Source organism: Colletotrichum gloeosporioides, assembly GCF_011800055.1.
Source record: "Colletotrichum gloeosporioides strain Lc1 chromosome Unknown consensus_117, whole genome shotgun sequence".
In the NCBI taxonomy this organism is placed as follows: Eukaryota; Fungi; Ascomycota; class Sordariomycetes; order Glomerellales; family Glomerellaceae; genus Colletotrichum; species Colletotrichum gloeosporioides.
In genome coordinates, this window is record NW_025544762.1 from 918,810 (window position 1) to 942,114 (window position 23,305).

At 51.5% G+C, this 23,305-nt stretch overlaps 3 protein-coding genes across 3 annotated transcripts; 1 reads left to right on the top strand and 2 right to left on the bottom strand.

The window, feature by feature from the left end:
• Positions 1 to 1,534: 1,534 nt before the first annotated feature.
• GCG54_00009215 (Ras-related protein RSR1) lies at positions 1,535 to 2,592 on the top strand (the record flags this gene model as incomplete). The annotated part of the gene is made up of 8 exons (XM_045409164.1): positions 1,535 to 1,566; positions 1,631 to 1,662; positions 1,719 to 1,745; positions 1,808 to 1,887; positions 1,942 to 1,964; positions 2,016 to 2,044; positions 2,094 to 2,351; positions 2,405 to 2,592. 8 exons carry the CDS (start codon positions 1,535 to 1,537, stop codon positions 2,590 to 2,592), a joined length of 669 nt encoding a protein of 222 aa, XP_045256409.1.
• Positions 2,593 to 9,518: 6,926 nt separating this feature from the next.
• GCG54_00009216 (uncharacterized protein) lies at positions 9,519 to 10,496 on the bottom strand (the record flags this gene model as incomplete). Its single annotated transcript, XM_045409165.1, has 1 exon — positions 9,519 to 10,496. The coding sequence occupies one exon, from the start codon at positions 10,494 to 10,496 to the stop codon at positions 9,519 to 9,521; it is 978 nt and encodes a 325-aa protein (XP_045256410.1).
• A 3,598-nt stretch (positions 10,497 to 14,094) lies between these two features.
• On the bottom strand, positions 14,095 to 17,084 carry GCG54_00009217 (uncharacterized protein; the record flags this gene model as incomplete). The annotated part of the gene is made up of 2 exons (XM_045409166.1): positions 14,095 to 15,527; positions 15,602 to 17,084. The coding sequence occupies 2 exons, from the start codon at positions 17,082 to 17,084 to the stop codon at positions 14,095 to 14,097; spliced, it is 2,916 nt and encodes a 971-aa protein (XP_045256411.1).
• Between the last annotated feature and the right edge of the window lie 6,221 nt (positions 17,085 to 23,305).

Below are 23,305 nucleotides of genomic sequence, written 5' to 3' on the forward strand. Positions count from 1 at the left end.
CCTTCCTTCAGCTGGGTTTATCTTTTGCATTATCCTGACAGTTCAGCCTGGTCGGCGAATATTTTGCCTCTCTCACACGCCCCTCCGCCTCCCGTCACCTTACAGATACCTACCTACGCAGTAGCAGTGTAGTGTACTTGACCCAGTACGTACCCGTTTAGGCCCGCAAGGTAGGTGCCTTAACTTAGGTACCTTTCAACCTCATGCTTGAGCTGACAGCCCGCCCAGCAGCAGCACGCACCACATCCAAGGCAACCTGCTGCGGCAAAGTCTCTCACCTGCGGTAACCTCACCGGGCAGCCGCTACATTAACCTCTACCTGCTACCGCCAGGCACTCCGGCTACCGCCATCAACGTCTCAACTTCAACAGCTCACCCTCACTCACCACAGGGCACCTCGCCTCGCCTATCCACTCGACCCCGACATTGACCTAGCGCCCCCTGCCTACCCGGTACCTCCTTCAGGTACCTACCTCTACCTTACGAGAGGTCCTTGCAGACCAGACGACGGGTGGACAAGCCAAACTCGCCCTTCCTGCTGCACTGTACCAACGGACCTAACGCGCGCTGCCTTAGCCAACTTCTATTGGGCACAGAGAAAGAGAGAGAGAGCCTTGCTGCGAACTTGGATGTTCTCTTTTCTGCCTCCCGTCTTCCTCATCTTGACCCTGGGTCTCTTCCTCTTCCTCTTCCTCTTCCGTCTTTTCCTCTCTCTCTCTCTCTCTCCACGCTACTTACTATCCTGAGCTGCTTGCCTACCTACCTTGCCTAGATACGGTGGTGGTGGTGTTGCTGCTGCTTGGCCGCCCCCATCCTCCATTATTCTTTTTTGGCTTCCACCCAGCTTGCTGCTGCGCTGCACCTTACCTGCACCTGTTCTTCTCCCCCCCGTGCATCTGCATTTGCATCTGCATTTTGCTCGTCCCCCGTTCCCCGTCAACCCCCCCTACCCATATCCCAGGCTAACACCCCCCTCCTTCGTTCCCCACTCTTCCAATCAATTCGGACGGGCCAGACCCAGAACTCCCTGACCCGAGCCCCCGTCCTTCAAACCTCGACCCTCTGCGCTTCAACTACAATTGCATTCGGGCCCCCCCGCCATCCTCCCTCGTCCACTTCGGGTACCTTGTTGCATCTCCTACTGCTGCCCGCTGCTGTGGTCTGCAAATCGTAAATCGCTCTCCCCCGATTTAGAGAGATTTGCACGGCATTTCCATTCGCTGCCGCCAATTCGTCACCGGCTTCCCTTTCGGACCTCATCAATACTCCGCCAGCCTCTCGCTCTTGCAACTTTTCCCCGCCAATCTATTTAACCTTTGCGACCGCCTTGCCGCATGACGCGCCAATTGCCATTTCTCGAAGGATACCAGCTCGGCGGTCCTTTCTCAACCGAGGCCGACCTGTTGTAAAAGCATCACCAACCGGCGACTTCACTCACTTGCCCAAGTCTCGACTGTTTGATCCAACGCACTTCGACCACGAATAGACTTACCCAACCCGCACCGCTGCAAAACAGCAGTCTCAACCAGCAAACATGTCACGCCACAACAGACACTATCAATCATGGTATGTGATTGATCCCCTGTCGAGCTCTCCTCTCTTGCGGAATGCAAACTAATCATCCATCCAGTCGCGAGCTTCATGTCGTTGTTTTGGGCGCCGGTAAGTTCATGCCAAGAAAACATTCGTCACGTGCCACTTTCTGACCCTTTTTGAAGGAGGTGTTGGCAAGAGTTGTTTAACAGGTGAGCATCCACACTTCAGCTGGCATTCCTGGTCAGAACTTGATGCTGACAATTCCTCGCAGCCCAATTTGTCCACAATGAGTGGATTGAGAGCTATGATCCTACCATTGAGGACACCTACCGGACACAGCTCCAGGTTGATGTGAGTCGCCATGTCATTTTAGGCTCGACGAATCACTGACTCGGTCAAACGCAGGGACGGCAGGTTGTCTTGGAAATGTGAGTAGCACTAAGCGTCATTGAGACAGCAGCATCTGACAATGCCCGCAGCCTTGACACTGCAGGAACAGAACAGTTTGGTGAGCTAGTCTTCCATCTTACCATATGTCTAATCTAACATAAGAGCAGTGGCCATGAGAGATTTGTACATGAAATCCGGTCAAGGATTCATCTTGGTCTTCAGCATCACATCATCCTCGTCGATGAATGAGATTGAGATGCTTCGAGAGGAAATCACCCGCATCAAAGACGACGACAACGTGCCTATTGTCATTGTCGGCAACAAGGCCGACTTGGAGGAGCAGCGATCAGTACCCAGACAAAGAGCTTTTGCCTGCTCTCAAATGTGGGATGCCCCATACTATGAGACGAGTGCTAGAACAAGGAGTACGTCACTGTCCCACAATGTGTCGACTGGAAGACTGCTGACCATTTCTCAGCAAACGTTGACGCCGTCTTCATCGACATATGTCGCCAGCTGCTCCTGAAAGACGAAAAGATCCAGGCTCAGGCTATACACGACGAGGACGACCACGAGAACGAGAAAAACGCCGGCATCATGGGCTTCGCCAAGCGGAAGAATCGCAGACGGAGACGCGCAGATGGCCACCGATGTGTCATCCTCTAAACGAGTGCCGCCTTATCCGAATCGACGCTTTCTAGGCCCGATCAACGGCCATCTTTCCAGCGAGGCATTTAGCGCGCCAGACTGCTTATCCATGTCACTTTGATGCATCACGGAGCGCAGCAGCTTCACCACGGTGAACCCAAGGCATTGCTTTTCTATTTTTGGCGTCAGAAAACACCCGTTTGTCATGGCGACTTTTATTTGCGTGCGAGAGAAACGGCTGCCCGTAACTCCCTCGATTTCAAACAGCACACCCTTTACACATTCCTGTTACATTGAAATATTTCACTTCAGATTTCGACACGGCCTTTTGTACGTTTGACGACTTCACTTCTACACGTCCATTGACTTCACCCAAGCGACGGCATTGGAGGCGGGGCTTTTCCTTTCCAAGCATTGCAGCAGCAAGATTCCAGATCCAGAGCGCAGGCGAGATTTTTACCACTTGTCGTTTCCATTTCTGGTGTTTCCCATTTGCAAGTTTCTTATTCTTTCATGATGGCACGATTTTTTTGGACAAAGAACCAGTATCCACATACCTCCCTTCTTTTCCTTTTTCTTGTTCTTCTTCTTCATCATCATACCTAGGGACAGACAAAACAAAACACTGGGGGAACTGGGAGTTTCAAGAACAAACAAAAACAGATTCCGATTGGTACACAGCTCACGGCTGGGCGTTGGGGGGGGAACATTGGTTTTGCGCCGGATACATTTTGTCCTAAAGAGAGGTAGCGAGGCCGGCAGCTGTTGCCGGCCACAGCCCTCGGAGGTCTCTTTCGACCTGCCGAGCGCGAGAGCAATTGATGGCATTCCAGGCCTCATTCAAGATGCAGACTGCGAAACGCGTGGGCTTGACTGTTATACCGAGGAGGCATGTGACTGATGCAACCCTAGCCGGGTGCTGTGGATCGCAAAATGTGACGACGCTCCGGACATCACATCATCTCGGAGCCGAGCGGTGGCCCGGAGGAGATGGACGCATGGGGTAACTAGCGTATCGATCGCCGAAGGGGACTGGGCCTGGTCAGATTCCGGCGTATCCCCATGATGCGCCCTACTTCTTGTTCCTCGATGCTGATCTGACAGCCTTTGGACGTTTCTTTATCCCACTTGGGCCGTTCGCCTCCCCCACAACACGACGCGTCTCGATGCAGAATCGTGTTGTCTGACATGCACACCTTCTGCATTTGGGTTTCTGTTACACTGCATGAAAGCCAAGATGCCAATTGGGAGGTTGGGGCGCTGCGTTGGGTGGATGGGCAGGTTTGTGATGGAGATGTCGTTGGTCGTTGGGACAGACAGAGACTGAGGTGAGGGGCTCCAATGTAAAGAGAAGGGACATCGCCGATGGATTGATGCGGATATAAAGTTCTATAAAAGTGTGGTTATGCGTGGGAAACAGGCGAATCAGGAGGACCGCAATGAATGCCGACGAACGCATTGCCCGATCTCTGTGGTACGTGATGGCGCCTCTAGGGGACTTTGGTCTGATGGAGCGGAGGTTAGAGCGTCTGCGAGTCTTCATTTTCAGAGAAGCTGCTATTGACTCATGAGTATTCCATGTGAATCAGCCAGCAAGAGTGCATGGCGGCGCCCTCGTGAGGATGTAGTGATAGAGCTTCTCGTGGGAGTTTAGTAGCTACACTTGGAAGCACGTGTGCTGGAGTGACTATCGTGCAGCACATATCGCCAAGCAAACGAATTGGCTTCGGTGAAAGTAGGTTGAAGAGCTGGATTCTTCCTCGTCTATGCGTAGGCTCTATTACCTGTCTGTTGGTACGTTGTTGGGAGATACACATGGCGAGACCGGCTGATGACAGACGACACGCGCCGAGAGACGAGGAGCATTTGGAAGAAGAGTGCTTAGAGTGAGACCACAATTACCGAGAAATTCGTCGTAGAATTCTCGAGTAATCTGTTGTAGTTACTTGTGTGAGGGGAACATCAAGAGGCGCAGAGGCGGCAGAAGCGTTGTTTGCATGAATGCAATGAGCGCATTTAGTGCGGGTTGGTTGTTTATAGGCGTTTGTCAACAGCTATGCCATGTTCTGGTACGATCCACGAATGTGGTAAGCTATGCTTTACCGCGAGTCGTGTTCGTCAGTGTCGTCCCGCTTCGTTTCGAGGGTATTTGGGGCCTGGTTTGAGAAGGAGCCTGGTTGGTGTGGCAGGCTTCATATCCTTCTCTGTTTAGAGTTCAACAGGATAGAGTCCTCGTGTGTTTCCTGGATAATGGACTGCAAGGATGCGATCCGTATTGGTTTTCGGTTGAGAAAGGTCAATGAAGTTGGTTTGGGGCGGGTTATATGATCCGAAAGACTCAAGTCTTGAAATGTTCGAGGGACGTTGAGCGAGATGGCTGGGAGTCTTTATCTTTACAACGTCTATAAGTAGTTCAAGACATGTGAATGAGAGGCGTAAATAAAAGTCTGGAGATAACAATTGAAGCATCTGAAGATCGTCGAAAAGTTTGGCTCAAGTTGTCACGCCCTCCAATCGTAGGAACCCCAACCGTGGTAGTACCATCGTGAGCTGTGTGAAGAGGTGGCGAGCTGGCTCGCCTCGGGAATTGTTGGATTCCATTTTTCTCTGGCTTCTCTGTTCGATGAGTATTGTATCAACAGTTCAACAGACCGCAGCTATATGGGAAGCTTGTCAGTGAAGTAAGGTAGGCGTCAATGTCGATGTCGACGGCCGAGCTGGCTGACTGCGATGGTGCAAGCCGTTGCAGCGTGTCTGATCGCAGACCCCAAGATTTTTTCTCGTGACTTTCCTCGAAGCGTAACGCCATTGGCGTTTTAAGCTTGCCGAGGATGCGTCAGAATACGTAATCGAGCCGTTGTTGAAACGATATATAGGGTCCGAATCGCTAGAGATCGACTTTTGCCAAACAATTCGGCGGAAAGCTTTTTGCGAATACGGCCTTATCCAGAGCTTTACATAAACCTCAGGGATTTGTTACCAAGTAAATGTGAAGTACAGCGTAGCAATATCTACGGTAGAATTGCGATGGGCACGGCTTTGGTGTCTCCTCCCGCCGGTTATTGATACCATCAGCAACGCACAAGGACGAAAATGGCCTTCTTGGATCATGTGCTGGTCCTCCATAGATTAATCTGTATGATACGCACACATCTCAGTCTAATATCCCAGACCGCCATCGAATAGCACTTGCTCTAACTTCGGAACCCGTTCTGCGTATTAGGTTGGTGTGGCTTGCGATGAGCCTCAGCAACTATCCTTTTTATGGAACTCTTAGTCTTGAGCAAAGTGTGGGATTGATTTCCATGAAGAGATGCTATACCAGAATATATGTAAGTCAAACTCGCACGTACATAATGTGGCAGCAGACAGCAATAAACAGAAAGTAAGACGGGTCGAGTGACTCAACTGTCTGCAACCTGTTGACTTCATTCTATCGGAAAGACATCTCAACTGTCACGAGTAATATTAGAAAGAAAGCTATTTCGTCTCTCTTGCCATTGTATTGGTCATGACTCATGAATACACCACGAACAAAATCGTCACAAAGGTCGATTGACGAGACCAAGCCATCAAGCATGGTCGATGAAGTCTGGAGATCTGCCGCAAGCAAGAACTGAAGAGTACTGAGCTGGTTACCTCGCCTCTGGGTTGGTCTTGTGAATTCAAAATTGTGTGAATGTGCCGCCGGCGATTAAATAGAGCGGGCTGTATGCTCTGGCGGGGTTGGAAACGAAGGTGCCGCGATGAGACGACTCGACGCATCGTATTTAACCACGGGTACTTGCCAGAGAAAGGTCCTGCTTCGGCCAAAAATGAATTCAGACTAATCTGCCTTGACGGGGTTGTCCTTGAGAACCACTCAATACGCCAGTGGATATCAGGATGAGCTTTTGACATACACAGCGTCGCGCTCTGACGTTCAAGTTACGGCAGCCACGTCACCGTCCAATTATATCTCTATACTTTTGGGATTATAAGTATAAGTTACCGTTGCTAGCAACTGGAACCTAGTTTTGACAGCCAACCATTGTGCAAATTTGCTTAGTTGGCAACCCGGGCTGCAGTCTGACCGATCCGTCTCAAGTCTTGAGGTCTAGGACATGCACAGTGTCAGGCCATTTTCTGGCTATGGGATGACAATGAGTTTCACATAAAAGACTGGTCGATATGATGTTACTGGGTCCTCAGAGACAATCTGACGTTCGGGCTTTGCCTTTGTTTTGTTCTAGCGAACAGCATGAATCTGCTAGGCATTCCGTTCAGATGACGAATTGTAATGGACTACTTCTTCGACGCTTCGAGATTCGCATCCTAGACGCTAGTTGCCACCGTGTTGGATGTATTATGGGGAGCAACAAAGAAGTCATGAACCGTTCGCACCCACCTCGAGGCGCTTTACAAACGGCACCCTAGGTTGCAATGCCATACAGCCTTCAGGCACCATTGGTTCAAACAGGAAGAATTGGATTGCCAGAGCTGATTTTGCGTCCCAACATTCCCTCAGTCCAGAATCTATGTTCTCTTTATAGTTGTCTTGTTGCTCTCAGTGCTGATCCCACACCGAGCACTTACGGCGCTGGGGAACGTAAAAGACCCCCGGCACATTCTGCTCCCGCCAGAGCTCCTCACACAATGCCACCACTAAGCGGTCCCGAGAGTTTTCTTGTGTTGAGAACTCTTTCTCAACTACTGTAAGCGTCGCATTCCGCTAACAGTATCAAAGCTTGAGGCGCTTTTACGCCATTGCAGGATACACATCTTCGCCGTCCGGGCTCTTCCTCCGCCGCCTGCCCCGTCCCGAATACGTCCAGAATATCTCAGCATAACACGAAAGAAAGCACAAAAAGAATTCTGTAGTTTGATTTTACTTCCAATACGCACTCATCACTGTGGAACATTAAGATGGAGCTGTGGGGAGGCCGATGGATCATTGAGGAGGAGATAAGCACCGCCGAGATTCTTCTGTCCTTCCCAACTTTAGTCTAGAGACGGCAGATCAGCCTAATTATATAGAATTCATTGACTCACAGCTCGAAGCATACAGCCTATCCGTTGAGATCGCAGCCCTGCCTGCATGGTCTACTCGCCTCGTGTTACTTCATCTGCCCCTGCTCCGTCTCATGATTTAGCAAAAAGGAAGATCCACGTCGCCCTATCCCCATCTTTAGACATAACATAATGCCAAGTTAGTCTCGAAAATACCACTACGAATGTGCATTGGAAGCCATCCGGTTCTGTTTGTCGAGTGCTCGTAGCTGCAGCTCAGCCTGTTCTCGCAACACCCCATCGTTTTCAATCTTTCTCTTCGTCGTTCTCATGTTATTCCCCACCAATACTCTGAGCCCTGTCTCTGAACCCACGCTGGACAAGAAATTGACGGCGTGGACTAGGCTAGCGTGGCACATTCAAGAGACGAAACGAGGGGTTGATGTTCAATTTGATTGTGTATAGAGACAATGTAAAGTTGATATCTTGTAAATCGTATCAACACCACACGCAAGACGGGACTTTGTCGTGCCCAGTCCAGATATGGCGGGTGGTATATTCAGCGTTGGTGCCCCCGATGCTGCCATTCTTCTCACAACACAATTCTGCCGTCGTTGTGACGTAGCCTGCGGCACGAATACTGGTATCAAAACAGTCACTAAGAGTTTCTGGGCTCCTTGAATAGCACTTATTGTGGGATCTTGACGCACTTGCCAGGGCGTATTCGTGCCCGATGTCATAAGAGATAAGACGATGAAAGACGACTGAAGTACCCGCCGAAACCTCCGTTCTGCCACGCGATATGATAGTAAATAATTTGAACGAGCGTCCAAGAATTGACCATGACTGGTAGAGCGACACCGAAAGCCAGTTGTATTTCTGCAGATTGTAACATCAAGCTCAAATATGCCATCTTCATACCTTCGAATCATGATGTCCAGACCTCACCTCGTCAGCGAGCTCAAGCTCAACCCTACCATACGCCTACCGTACTCACCTTTCGAAGGACGACCCCTGTTCAAACCCCCGCGATACAAAAGCACAGGGGAGAAGAGCAGCCAGTTCGTTCGAAGGCAGGTTAGCGTCGTGAGTCACATGTTGGGTGCCCGATATTGGGATGGCATCGCTCATCTACGACAATGGTTTGATCTTTCGTAGGCAATAGTCGAATCGACGACGTCCTCGACAAACATAGCTTATCACAGCGTTTCTGACTGTCAATCACTTTCTCTGTCAGCCATCGCCGTCTGGCATATAGGTATGCTTGGCAAATCCCTCGAGTAATCGCAGTTCGTTGATAGAACCGTGGGCGTTGTGAGATCCTGTACAGCTCCGTCGCCCTTGCGAGTTACATGCGAAGATAAGTATGCCGACTAATTTACTGCTGACTCTCAACTGCTTTGCGAATCGGAGGCTTAGATAGTGCCGCCGAAAATATTGCACATCACAACGGAGGCCCATAGTTCTTGATCAACATACGCTTTCATTTCATTCCAATCTCATAGCACGCTCTCGCGGCTCTGTCCATCGTCTATAAGCCAACCATCGGCCACAAAGTCGCTCTCGTATGCCATGATGTGTGTATATATCTCACCACTCAATCACCCGCCTCTTCGCACAACAACTCCCATACTCCGTCCCTAGGTTGATCAAACATTAAACGTCGCTTGCGTCAATGCTCCCCTCTTCCGCCGTGCGACGCTCAAGTAATGCCAAGAAGAAATAAGGTTGGGTGGTTGGTATGAAAACAAAGAAAAGGTGTCAAAATATGTAAAAACGTAACGGGGTATTGGTTGAAGTAAGTGCCCGAACCCGCAAAAATCGACGGGTTCGTCGTAAATAACGCCCTGACTTTCCCTGTCCGGGGAGCGATACGTCACCACCCAGACACATCGACCCCGCGGGAACGAGTCTCTCGCTGTTCTCGCCTTCAATTCAGATTGAAATCTTCCGGTTTACATCATCCTGGGCCCGGTCGGTCCTGGTGGGGGTGGCTTGTCATCCTTGCGATTGACGATGCCAACCAACACGCCCACAATCAAACCGATCAGGAGCAGTAATATGGCACAGAGAACTGCGGCGAGGATGGCGAGCTTCTGCTTCTTCTTCTTGCGCGCCTTGGCAACCGGCCCCAGACCGCCCGGGCTGTTACCGTAAGCAGGCATGCCGCCCGTCATTGACTGCAAGTACGCCCTCGGCTGTCCATCCTGTCCTTCGGGATCCGCAATGTGTGGTGCTGCGGGTGCTGGTGCCTGCTGTTGTTGTTGCTGGACTTGCGGCGAAGCTGTGTAAATGCTCTGAGACTGAGCGGGCACCCCACGTTGCTGTCCCACCGCCTGCTGTTGTTGCTGCTGCTGCTGCCCAAGAAGTGCGCTCTCACTCGGGTTTGGCGAAATTGGGTCCCTCGGCGTACTTGTGCCAGTCGCTCCTGTCCCAGGCCTCGAGGGGTCGTACGGCGGCGGTGGCGGCAGGTTCGGGTTCGCGGCGGACATGCCATCGGGGCTCCACGGGGTCACGGCAGGGGAGTACGGATCGTGCGTCGGGGTCCAGGCCTGTGGTTGTTGTGTGGCGGGCGGGTACTGCGGGTATGCTGTTGTGGGAGCTTGGCGACTGGCAGCCCCGGGCCCTGTCATGGCTGCGGTGTTGTATGACTGGGAGTAGCGTGCTTGAGGCATGGCGAGCTTGTCGTCTGGGTGGGATATCGGGGCAGCGGGGCGGTAGGCAGAGTCTTGGGGGTAGGCGGCATTGGCGAGGGAGTCTGATGGGTGGTGATTTTGGCCGCCGGGGGTGTATCCGGAGTCGACGGGATACAGGGCATTGGCGAGGGAGTTTGTGGATTGGCGGTTTTGGGCGCCGCCGCCTGGTGTATAGGAAGAATCGGCGGGATACATGGCGTTGGAGATGGAGTCTGACTGCTGGTGATTGTAGGACATGGTGGGCGAGCTGGGGGTTGGTGATGGTGAGTAAGTGGTGTATGAGAGGTAGCTATGAGATGTCGATTTAGTCGATTCAGAGATCGAGGTCGAGCTTCTGCGCGGAGAGGTCTCTTTGTCCCAGCTTAGATAGTACTGGGCGAGCCCCGAAGGCTTAGGCGTGGGATCGCGCCAGATGGAGGCTTTCGATGTGTGCGCGCGTCGAGGTCCTCCCTCAGTAGCCGGCCTCGAGTCAATTCAATGAGTAGCGTAGTTGATGTAGCATAGGAAGCGACCGGAAGTTGGCTCTGATGTGTAGTAGAGCAGGTGAGCGATTGGAAGTGTGTAGGAACGCTTCCCCCCTCGGTCGTGTCGCAAATGAGTGAATGAGGTTGAAGGCAGAGGGGAGGAGGAGGTTGAGAAGGAGAGAAAGGCAGCGGTTGAGAATGAGGGACGAGAGAAAGAGGGAAGGAGGCGCAAGGAAGGGGTCACCCGGGCTGCGGCAGCAGCAACGGCAGCGGCAGAGCCAGCCCACACTTCCAGGTTCAGATTGACAGCCCGGGACAGTCCAGTCAGGATGGAAGGATGGATGGATGCAACCAGCACCCAAAATGCACCATCCATCAGCCCTTTCCCTCCCAGTCCCGTCCCCTCTAAGGCTAAGGCAGTTCACTGCAACCAAGTGGGCTCTGCTACCTTACCTTAGCACCCTGCTTGGCGGCCTTGCACTTAATTCTCCTCCCGTCCACCATCACCAGCCTGCCGCCCTTCGCCCTTTTCGGCCGTTTCCCCTTCTTTAGACTCTTCAATCACACCCCTCGCCCTTCTGCAGACTACAGACTGTCCGCCATGCTATCTGACCACAGCCTCACTGGCGCGCGTAGCAAGGGATATTGTCTGCACTCTGCGTATGGGAGGAGGGGGGAGACGGGTAAGACTACCTTATTTCCCTTTAGAATGGGATCGTGTGTGCTCGAGCTTCCCAGGACGTGGCAGGGCAGGGCACCCGGCATTGATTGACTCTTGAACTCCTCAGTGTGGCATGCAACGACGCCGCCGCTTGCGACACGGTGGTTGCGTCGAGCCACTAACGGCTACGATCTTACTACTGCGTTACTGTACGCGACTGCTTCAGCCATCAGCCTGCCGCTGACATCGTCGTCGTTCTTAACGCCTCTTATTCCCGCACCTCGACCTTGCCTCACCTTCCTACTCGAGAAGTGCCCCCTCCACACAGACGAACCAACTGACTGCCCAGGTCGCAGAGACCGGATGATAGGTGGGCGACAGGTTTCAAGACCACCCGATGACACTGATTGACAGCTTCTGGTTCGGCCGTTTTTCCAAGGTCCAATTATTCAACTATTCCTCCCCCTTTCAATAACGACTCCCACACGGCAGACTCTTTTCTCTCTCTTCACTTTCGCTCTCGCCTCCCAAAGTCCCAGTTGCTTGCTTCTCCGTCTTATCCAGACGCCGGAGCAGACAGCGGACCACCCCAGTCAGAAAACCTGCCCCATTTCTATTGCGAAAGGCGATGGCGAACCGGGGTGACCACCGATGCAGGTACCCTTGCAATGGAGGGCCACATCTGCGCCTTGAAAGGGGGTGTCGAGGGGCGGAGGGTGACTGGGGACGGCAGACGGAGTCTAGCGACACTGATTTGACCAAGAAAAAAGAAGACTCCAACAAGACTGCAAGTCTGGCTCCCGGGGGGCCGCCATCCCCCACGCCACGCTACCGACGCCCTTCTTCATACCACGCGCACAGAGGGGCTGTGTTCCCAAGACCGCGTCCCCTGGCGAGAGCGATAAACCAGGCTAGCACGCCGTGCCCGGCAGACCGAAACTGGGCAGCCGAGAAGCGGAAAAGCCAAGAACGCAGTGCAAAAACCCACGATATCAACAGACTTTGAACACGAAGAGCACGCTGAAGATAAACTACGCCAAGGCATCGGCAACTCAAATTTTCGCCGGTGAAATTGAGAAAAGCAAACCACCACCTTCCCACCCTTCCGCATCCGTCCTAGCGCCCTCACCAGCACCCGCACATCACAACTTCCCCTCGCCTCGGCCTCATTTACAATCTGCAATCTTGGATCGTCAATCTCTATCCGTAAAAAAGCATAAGCCCACGACTCATTCCATCCTCCACCGGTAAGCAAGGCTACACGGCGTCCCCCCTCAATGACCTCACTTCAATCTAGTCTTTCAGCCTCAATCCTGAAAGAATAAATCAAAACTTACTCGCACTCTCGTACTCTCACCGGCCTGACCGGCTCACCTCTTCCGAGTCATCACCAAAGGACGGCACTCATTCAATGCCAGCGGGCCAGCCACACATCTTCCCCGGTTTCTATCTTTGTCCAGAGAGGAACCCACAAAACGCACATTCCCTGGATGTTCACTTCTTTTTCTTGCCAAATTTCCTCTAAAACAGCGTAAACAACACTCTAAACACGTGTTGTCACCCCCTTCGCTAACCAACAGCTTTCGTCACATAGAAATTGTGCCTCCAATCAATATGAAATCGACCGCAACGCGCCAATCACCACCAACCAATGCCCCCAAAATACCGCGCACTCAATCCAAACCCACGGCCAAATTCCCTTCCTCGGAGCGCCGAAGCTTCATTTATGGAGATCGGGTGGCTCCCTGCTCCATCTATATCCTTTTCACTAAAACCGCCGCCCTAACGAGGAAGTTCAGAACGGAAAAGCACAAACCCTTAACCCACCCAACGGAGATATCAAGGAAGTTCCAGACCTGCTGCTGCACCCATTCATTCTCCCTCTCCATGGATCCGTCCAGTAGTCGAAGAAGACGGGGAATCGCCGGCCCTGCGACGCTAAAACTTTTGTTACCGTCCAGGTGTAAGCGAACCATCCATCCTTCCCAAGCGGAGAAAAGAACCAACCTGAACCCACCACGAGGAGTGAACATGCCGTTCGTGCCTTTTTGTCCTTGGTTCCGCGAGATTAAAACTAGAGGGAAATCGCCTCCGGCGGCGATCCCCGACGACGATCCTGTCTGATGGGGAGCCGTATGGATACCATCCCACCGCTGGGGCCATGTCGTGACCAACATGCACAAACAGCGAGAAAAAATGTCTGATGAGAATGGCGTCTGGTCCGAAGTATATCCCTCTGCCCGACAAACAAAAGAAATGGGAATAACAATATGTGCATTTTGAGAAAACTTCATCAGAGCTTCACGGCAAGTTGTGGGGAACGAGTCAAAATATTGTCATCAGACCGGATTATGTCTTGATTGATATCAATGGTATCTGCACAGCTCCTCGACTTCTCCAAAAAGTCTCAACGCCCTCGCTGACTGGCTTCTTACTCGTACACAACGAAGACGCTATGCGTGATGATATCCTTCTCCTCCTCCACTTCCAAAGCTATAGAGAAATAGAAAAAAGGCCACACTACTTCTTTTTTAATACAAGATGATCGGGGGGCGCCGGCGTGCCTACATTCCATCCTTTTGCTGCTCGGGTTTGGCAGCTCATCACCTCATTAAGCGTCACTATGTACATTTTTTGGTTTACCCCTCGGCACGCCGTCGACGACCATCATCACACTGAACACCGTCCCCCATCCTCACATGGCGCGAACTCAGCTCCCTTCTGCGGCGACAACACCAGATGAGGTGCTGTTCGTTGCCGTCATCGTCGTTGTCGTCGTGGTGTTTCCGGGAACGTTGACAAGGAAGTGGACCAGGTCTACCGAATTACCTCCACCGAGCGTCACGTTCAATGCCTGGCTGATGGCGACGCCTCCGTTCGATGTCCGACTGCCTGTGCCTGCCTGCGTGAAGAACCGCTGGAGCACCGTCTGCGCTGTCGTCGCGGCCATCAGGCTCTGCCTCTCGAGAATAAGCAGCACGGCGACTCTTGCAAAGTCTAGAGTCTCTTCCGTGACACTGAACGTAGGAGTGGGCGATGGCGATGGAGACACAGGTACTGAGGGAACCAGGGGGCCCTGTGTTGATGTTGTCGTCGGTGGCGTGGAAGTTGTCGTTGGCGGCACTGACGTTGCCGGCGGAATTGTAGGCATCGTGACTGGAGCTGTCGAGCTCGAGCTGATTGTCGTCGGCGTGGGCATCACGGGGATGGTAGCCCACATGGTCGAGCTGGAGGCGTGAATCGTTGTGACGCGGAACGGGCCTGAAAGGGTCGTAAACCCGCCAACAATATCGCCAGAGGGGCCAATGACGGCACCAGTCTCAATAAAGTTGAAGGTAATCGTCGTCGCCTGTCCGGGAAGCAGCGTGATGATTTGGATGGGTATGTTGTCAGCGTTGACGCCCACGTTGGCAACCACCTCTTGCGAGTTGGTGGTGCCTTGGCGAGTTGAGCGCCCATCAAAGGTAACAAGCGAATTTTGCGCAATGCAAGAGAGGCTCTCCGTGTTGAACTTTGCCAGAATGTCGGTTCCGTCCAAGGTGACGGTGAAATTGGTCTGAGCCTGCTGAAGGAGGCGGGGTATCGCCTGGCCGAGGGTGACATTATTGAAATTAGATGAGGTGCCGGTGATAGTGGTCGTGGTGCATCCGGTTGCGCCGGCCACGGAACAAGTCTGACCGGTAAATCCATTCGTGCAAATGCATGAGCAGACATTCTGCGAAATGACATTCGTACCGCCGTTCTCACACTTGAGCTGGTTCTGGCATTGACCCAGAGCCGGCTCGGTGGTGGGAGTACTGCCTGTCCTGTTCTTCCGAAAGACGAAGAACTCGAGAGGGACGATGATGGCAGCGGCGATGATACCCAAAACGATGACAACAATCAAAATAAAGGCCCAAAGTGGTAGGCCGCAACACCTTCTCTTACGTTTGACGGAGCCCTCATCGCTGTTGGACTCTAACCTTGCCAAGGGTGATGATCTGGCTGCCATGGCGCGTGTCATGGGTTGCACTGGCGTACCGCCACGGCTTCCTGGTGCAAGAGGCCATGATCCTTGAGAGTTACGCCTGAACCAGCTGCCGCGCTGAGGAGGATTAGGGGTTGTTGCTGGAGGAGGAAAAGCAGCCAACATGTCAGAGAGTCCTGACTGATGTTTTTCAGCAGCTAGATGACGACGTTAGCGGGTGACTACGGGCAAGAGACTTCATTTTACTCACCAGACATGTTTGCCATTTGGTGCTCCCCCTCACGCCCAAACGCCTTCTCGTCCGGCCATTCTCCGTCCATGTCAAATCTGCTTGCAGGCCGGCGTCCTCGGTCAATAAGCGCGGCTAAGCGAGTTGCGCGTTTGATCAAGTCTGGCAAACTGGTCATACTGCCTCTGGACTCCATCTCTCTAACAGAGTTCATGTCTAGGCCCAACTTTGGCGGGCGACGAATCGCCGATAAGCGGTTGTACGGCCGTGGCTCAGGTGTCACTTTTCTCATTTCCTCAGGGTTTGTTGAACTGGCAGCAGCAAACGCTCCCAGCATGGCATCAGCCGTTACTGAGGGCGTGGTTGCCGTAGCTGCCATCGTGGGCACCGTCCCTGAGGAACTGGACCCTTCGAGATAGCCTGTGCCGTTGTCGAAGGGGCTGTGCGGGAGCTGGTTCTGGAGTGGTGATGGTGTCGGTCTGAATGCTTCCTGCGGTAACGGGTCGCCGCCGCTCGGAGCTCGGTTCATTACGATTGATGGTTTTTGCATCTTACCAACACTCGCGCTCCTGACGAGCTTGCTTTCGTCACCTTCGCCATACTGTGCCGTGCTTGCTCTGCTGTTGTCCTCGTCTTCCTCCGTGGAGTACGCATCATCCTCATAAAATTCATCGGGGTATCCTGGGCTAAATCCTGGCGATTGACTGCCCCAACTCTCTGGCATAGCGGCGCTAGAAGCAAATGAGGTATGCGACCTCGACCGAGGGCTTTCTTCGGGAATCGGAGAAACAAATGAAGCATTGGAATAGAAGGACGAATCACCTCGTCGAGACGAAGGGGGAGGTCCAAGGGTGACGCTCCGTCTCGGCAGAGCAGCGGGAGGAGGTGGCGGGATCGGAGCGGGAGGAACGGTCGATGGTAACGGGAAATCCGGGATCGATCCTACGGAAGACATTGACGACTGCGTATGTCTCGATGACGGGGTGAGTGGTGCGGACGAGGGATCTTGGCTCAGCGTCGATTCTCGTCCGATCTGGGGGGTGTACTGAAATACGGGAGTGTGTTCTTGCACTCGGGAGCTGTCCAGAATCGAAGGGACCCTGCTTGGGCGAGGTGGGCGTTGCGGTGGTGGTCCCCTTCCTGGGGGAGGTCGGTACGGCTCGGCTTCGGGGGATGGCGACGGGATGGGCCCGGGCAGCGGCCATTGGGGGATTTGCGTAGGCCGCGAGATGGCCATGCCGATGCCGCCATCTTTGTTCTGTAGCGCGGCCGGAGGTAATGGTCTCGGGATTCGTGACGGTGCGGGATCGGGGTTCTGACGGCTCGGTGGTGGTGAGACATCCGTGGGACTGTCCAAGTCCTCTTCCATTATCGGGAATCGTGTTGCGGACGGCGGTGCGTACTGGTCCCTCGGAAATCCGGCTTGAGCCCGCTCTCGCGCCCGTTTGACGGATCCTGCAATAGGTGGTCGATCCATATCTCTTCCATATTGGGGTTGACTCATTTAGTACTCGTGAATTCGGTCCAGCGACATCAGAGTCTCCTTTTCCTGCCTCTCTGCTTTTTCTTTTCCGTTTCAAGGTGCCTGCGCGTCCAGACACGACAATGAAACCATTCGCCCTGCGGTATCACCTGGGTGCAGATTCTACGACAGTAATTGCTGCGGGTCTCCGATAGTTTGCTGATGCGGCGGTGCTTTCGAAATTGCCCGACGACGAGTTGGTCGTATAAGCTTGAATGACAGCGTGGTTTGCTGTAGGTGCTCGACGCAGCTTCGCGGACAGAAACGACTGGCGGGTGGGTATATCAAACGAAGGTCGCTCAACTCTATTGCGAGGCGGTGTAACTGCGCGAGATTGAAAACAGGAACCAGGCCTATTAAAACGAGAATCGAAGTCTAGACGATGGCGAAATGCGATCGGAGGGGTGGCGAATGAAGAAAGGAAAGGCGGCGAAGAAGGAATGAACCGCGTCCGCGGGTGCGGCAGCAGGGAAAGAGAATGCCAGATGAATTAATTAGGGTAGTAGAGAATGAAAAACGAGGCTCCGACGATCTATCGTGGGAAAGTCCAGGTCAGCACTGGAGAGTGTGAAGGGTTTGAGAGACAGAGCAGAACAGAAAGAAGAGGCGAGGAGTGAGGCAAGGCAGGCAAGCAAGGCAGCATGTACTGTCTGTCTGCACGACGCCGCGTGAGAGACTCTGCCACTCTTGCCCAGGTGCAGAAGCAGGAGGTTCCCGGCGGTTCGGGAGGGTCGCTTCAGGTCGGCCACACCCCCCAAAGCAGGGAATACCTGAACAGCCGGGCCACGGGTAGGGGGAGTCCCAAAGGGGATCACGTACAGTTGGTGTTTCGAGACTTTGCTGTTGTCCAACGTGATTCGCCCGCCTGGGAGAATTTGTCGTCGTTGTCGTTGCTCTGAGCAGCGATACTGGACGGCGACTGTCGACAACAGACACAGGATGATGGATGGCTGGAAGATGATGGCATCGACGTCTGAACCGCGTGCAGGAGTGCTGGCTACGATACGATGGTCGGCGAAGCGGCACGACGTGAGTGTCTGTCTGCACGACTTGAGAAGAGAAATCAGGTGGGTGAGACGGGCGCGGATGGGTGCACGACACACACTGGGTCTTGCGGTGCTGGCGAGAGGGACTGAGAGTGTTTCAGACGGGCGGAACGGGCAGGGTGTGTCCGGCGTCGGGGAGGCAGCACCTCTCTGGGGGAACCTTGTGACTGACGTCTGAAGATTTGAAGATCAAGAGACAATCAGGCGAAGAAGAAGGCCCGTGGTGGATTCGATGGGTGATATGATGTGCGAACTGACAGGTGAGGCCGCGTGGGGAGGTCGATGAATTGTTTGGAACCCGTCGAGAACAAGATGAGAGAGCCCGAGGCAGCGGGAGCAAATGACAATGACGCGGGATCGAGTTGTTTCCTCTTCTTCTCCTTTTCTGGGACGGAGGGATGGCAGTTGGGTTAAGAGAAGGGTCGGCTTTGTCTTCAAGACAAGGCGGTAGCGGTTTATTTTTTGCTGGAATTCCCGAGCTGGCAGCGGGAGAAGCAAGCAAAAGCCAAGAGGTGTCGACCGAGGACGACTGAACAGTAAGAAAAAGAAAGTCGAGAAGTGAAAAAAGCTGGGTTCCGGTGTGTGTGAGTGCGTGTGCGTAGGGTGTCCCGGGTCTGTGGGTGTTGTGCGAGAGTGGTATCCGTAGGCGACGACGACACACGGAGATGGGCTATCGGGGATCTGTCGAGGGACTTGGACAGGGCGATCTCACAGTGTTACAGCAACGGCAGGTGGGATGTTGGTCGACTCGACGACTGTGCGGACGGGACAACGAGGAGTGTCGTTGGCTGTCTGTCGTTCGTGCTCGTTCGCTCGCAAGCGGCGGCGTGCAAATGTCGAGGAGGGACGGGGAGGTGGCAGAAGAAGACGGGACAGGACTCGACGGGGAGAGGTCGAGAGGAGGAGTCGAGACGGGACAAGAGGGGATGAGAGGGATCCCCCGGAGTCAAAAAGAGGAAGGGCTGGCCAGGTGCCAGAGCCAGAAGAGGCTTGGAGGGTTCGGGGGGCTCTGGATTGGATCAATGGGTCTATCGACGACGGGGGTGCGCTTCAATATTGGGGTGTGGTCTGGCCTGAGTGACAGCCCATTTGTCCGTTGATGGCGAGCAGGACAAGCACGCAGCTCCACCGGGGGGTATCAGGGGTGTGTGGTTTTGCAGTCAGTAGTGTCCTTTTTGCAGTGCTCCTGTCAGTCTATCTGTACATACACAGGCAGGTACGAGGAAAAGAATGATACGCCGAGACTTCAAGATGCGCTGCTATCTAAAATCGAGATACGGGTACGTGCCCGTGGCCTGGGACGGGATTGCGCAAACGACAACCTCAACTCAATCAAAGAATGGAGCCGCAACAGGGAAATGAAAGACCTGGCCGGTGGTGGGGGGAGGGGTGGCCATCCGTTGACACCAACCAGACGGTTCCCGAGAGAGTCACGTCAAGATACCGCAAACGCAAAGGCCGTTGAGAAGTCTCAGTCATCATCTTCATCTATCTACTAGACTCTGTCTGGCAATGGCAAGTGTGAGGCGTCGTTCAATTCAATAGTCAGGCACGCTTTTTGCAGGGCACTTGGCAATATGGAGGCGGCTATTTCAAAAGGAGGAAGAGCATCTGTGACGGGTTGCCCCTGGCTGCAACTTGCAATTGCGCCTGCTCTCGCTGCAATTTTTAGGAGGTCGAGCACCCAAAGTGGCAGATGGAAGGAAAGCACGGCTCACTAAGGGGACTGTGGCTTCCATTGGCTGCACTTCGCGTGCCAGGGGGCAGGGGGCGTTCCTTCTTAGCTCCAACGCTTCAACGCTCCTGCCCCGCCTGGGAGGTCACTCTCCGTCACGCCCCTGTCTCCCAGAGTCTCGAGGTGGGGCCAAAAAGAGCACTGCGGGCCAATGACAAGTCCAAGATGTTTAAGCGGAAACACTAGCGCAGGCACACACCTTCGCGACCCCTTCAACCCCTGCACTTGCGGTCCAGATGGCCCGATCTGGGGGGTCTTGTCTGCTCCACTGATTGCTGACGGGACTTGGGTGAGGGTCTGCGATGATTCTGAAAAGTACTCCGTTCCTGCCTACCCAGCTGACGACTCGTAGCCAACGAAAGAACGCCTGTCTGCAAGGAACACTCATCCGCGTCCAACAGAGCAAGGAGTCGTCGTCGACAACGACACCAGTTGGCAAAATACCCACCGGTCGCAAAGACCAGGAGCAAAGACGCGACAGGGGATTCGCCCGGATAAGAAACCTCCCCGACGTCCGCTTCCCACCATTCAACCCATCTGCTACGAGCTTCCGTACGGATGATTCTCTTCCTGCAAGCAAGCTGCGGCATGCCCAGAACCGAAGCCACTACGAAGTCAGACTGGCAGAGTATCCGTACAGCCTGAAGTCTTGGATGCCCTCCTCGCCTGCCGTCGTCGCGTCTTAGGTTTTCTCTTCTCTGCGCTTGCTTAGCGTTCTCTGCACCTGTCAGAGCTGCCGGAGGTGTGTTGGTGTGCAGCGGCAAAAAGAAAGGAATTGCCCGTCTGCAACAACCCAATTTTGGAACAAGACCAAGAGGAAAAAGGCAAAAGAAAACCATCAGCCAAACTGCGACACCCAAGTTGCCATCACCACCGCGCGCGCTTCCCCAGACTCAGACATTGACCGCACCGTTCATCCTGGATGTCTCTGATCCGTCCGTTGAAGGGACCATGGAGGAGGCCACGGCAGCCAACCAGCCATGCGGCCCGCCAACACACCGGCCGTCCATTGCGTAACGACGACGGCCACTTACAACATTACCGGAAACAACACCTCACACCAGCACGCACCACCGCAGCAATCCCGACCTCTGCTGTGCCGAATGGCGCCTTCCACGTCAAGACGGGACGAATTGAAACATCTCGTTCCTTGAGCTGATGTCTGCCACAAGAAAATGAGAGGAAAATACCCCGAAGATATACAGTCCTCCAGGGAAATATTTCCCCTGTCGGTACTTCGAGCGATACATACCTAGGGGCCCTGTTAATCGCTATATTAACGCCACCAGTGCCTCGAAAAACGCCAGATTTATGATATTCTAGCCCAGCCGGTATGTTAATTTTGATACTATAATATATTATGTTAAAAAGGGGTTTTAACTAGTAAAACTATATCCCTCTACACTACCCTCTAATACCTAGTCTAGTTACCTTCCTTCTTAATTACTTTTTATAGCCTTCTTTTTATTAACCTAACTAAGTAGAAGATATACTCTTCTAATACTATAGCTTATATAGTAAGTACTACCTTATATAGATATTTACCTATAAACTGTAGTTAGTAGTTTTCTTTAATCTAATACTTTATCTATATTTATATATACTTAATAAGGTTTAAGTTAGGACTTTAAGATAGCTAGATAATAAATAGGTTATATCTAAAATATTCCTATACTTATTCTTTAGTATAAGTAGTAATATAAACTAAGGTACTATTATATATATAAGTAATATCTTATCTACTTAAGTCTTACTACCTCTATTACTAGAACTTAAGGAATAGTAATATTATTCTCTTATAATAGTTCTAATAGTTAATCTAACTTTAACCTTTCTCTTATATTAAATAGTAGCTCTTCTTATTACTAGAGATAGCTACTTAGAATATATATCTATTAGCTTTAATATAAACTAAAAAGTAATTACTAATATCCTCCTCAGCCCTAATAATTAGAAACTAATAACTATATAATATACTATTATACTATACCTTATCTAACTAAACCTATAAATCCTATTCTTCTTCTAAGAGACTAATAAACTATAGTATAAATACTAGCCTAGCCTACTTAATATACTAAGGTAGGGTAATATAATAGGGGTAGAGGATATATTAGTAATTAAGAGTTTTTATAGTAGTATTTATAGCTTATTCTAAATATATAAAAAGGTCTAATATATAGTGTAGAATATCTAGCTATAGTATAAAGTAGTAGATAGGGTTATTAAGTATCTAATCTCTAATTTTTTAGTAGTATAGTATATAAATAAGTAGCTTATAGTCTTATTAGTATACCTCTTAGGTATCCTCTCTATAAGCTAGAAGGAGGGCGTACTACACTTAGTAAAGTATAACCCCTACTTTTTTAGTAATTTTATAATATAGTAGATTAATATAGTAATATAGGGCTTAAATTTTAATTAGTTATTTAGGTATAGCTTAGTAGTAGGGGCAGTAGTCTATCTTAAAATTAGAGCTAGAGGTATTATTATTAGAGAGATTAATAACTTAAGCTTTAGGTATATAAAGTTAAAAATATATAAATATAGTAGAAACTAGCTAAGGGGGAGAGATTAGTGAAAAAAAGATATTTTTAACTATTATATTAATAAGAGAGATAACCTCTAAGCTAGAGCTATATAGTGAGAGCGTTAAATTAATAGGTAAACTAATACTTAACCTCTCTACTAGTAATAGTATAGTAGGTAGGAACTCTAAATCCTAAGGCCTTAGAGTACCTATAGTGAGGGTTAAAGAGTTAAAAATTAAGGTACTATAAAGGGCTAATAAGCTTACTACTGCTAGTATATAAGCTACTATAGAGCGTATAACGTATAGAGGGCTTATAATATAAAGCTATAATAGGCGCTAAGTTATCACAAGAGGTATATAGAGGTATATATTAGTAGCTAGTACTATAAGGGGTAGAGGCTAGAAGTAGGTATAAAAGTAAGTAGAGAACTTATATAAGTTATAATTAAGATAGCCTTAATATCTCTTAAGGTTAGTAGGATATATTTATTATTAATTCCTAGCCTAAAATTAGTATTATTTATATTATCTAGAAGAGGTAATACACCTCTATAAATAGAGGTTCAAACCTATAAAGCGTGAGGTAGGGGCGCGAGGTGTCTAACGCCCTAGTCGAGATATCGCGATCCCTGCGAAAAGTGTCAGATTTTGTAGTTACAGGGGAAATATTCCCCCAGTAGACTGTATGCCCCGTCCCTCTCCCGCCTTCAAACTCAACACGCCAGTCGGCAAGCCTCCGAGGCATTTGATCAAAACCGCCCTCAGTTGCAGATAGAGACTGCTGTCTAATTCGCGAGTCTTGGTCGACAATTGGCTGCAAGATGCAGGCTCGCCGCCCAATACGATGACCGCCCAATACGAATATATCGTCCGGATCCAAGCGAGCGCA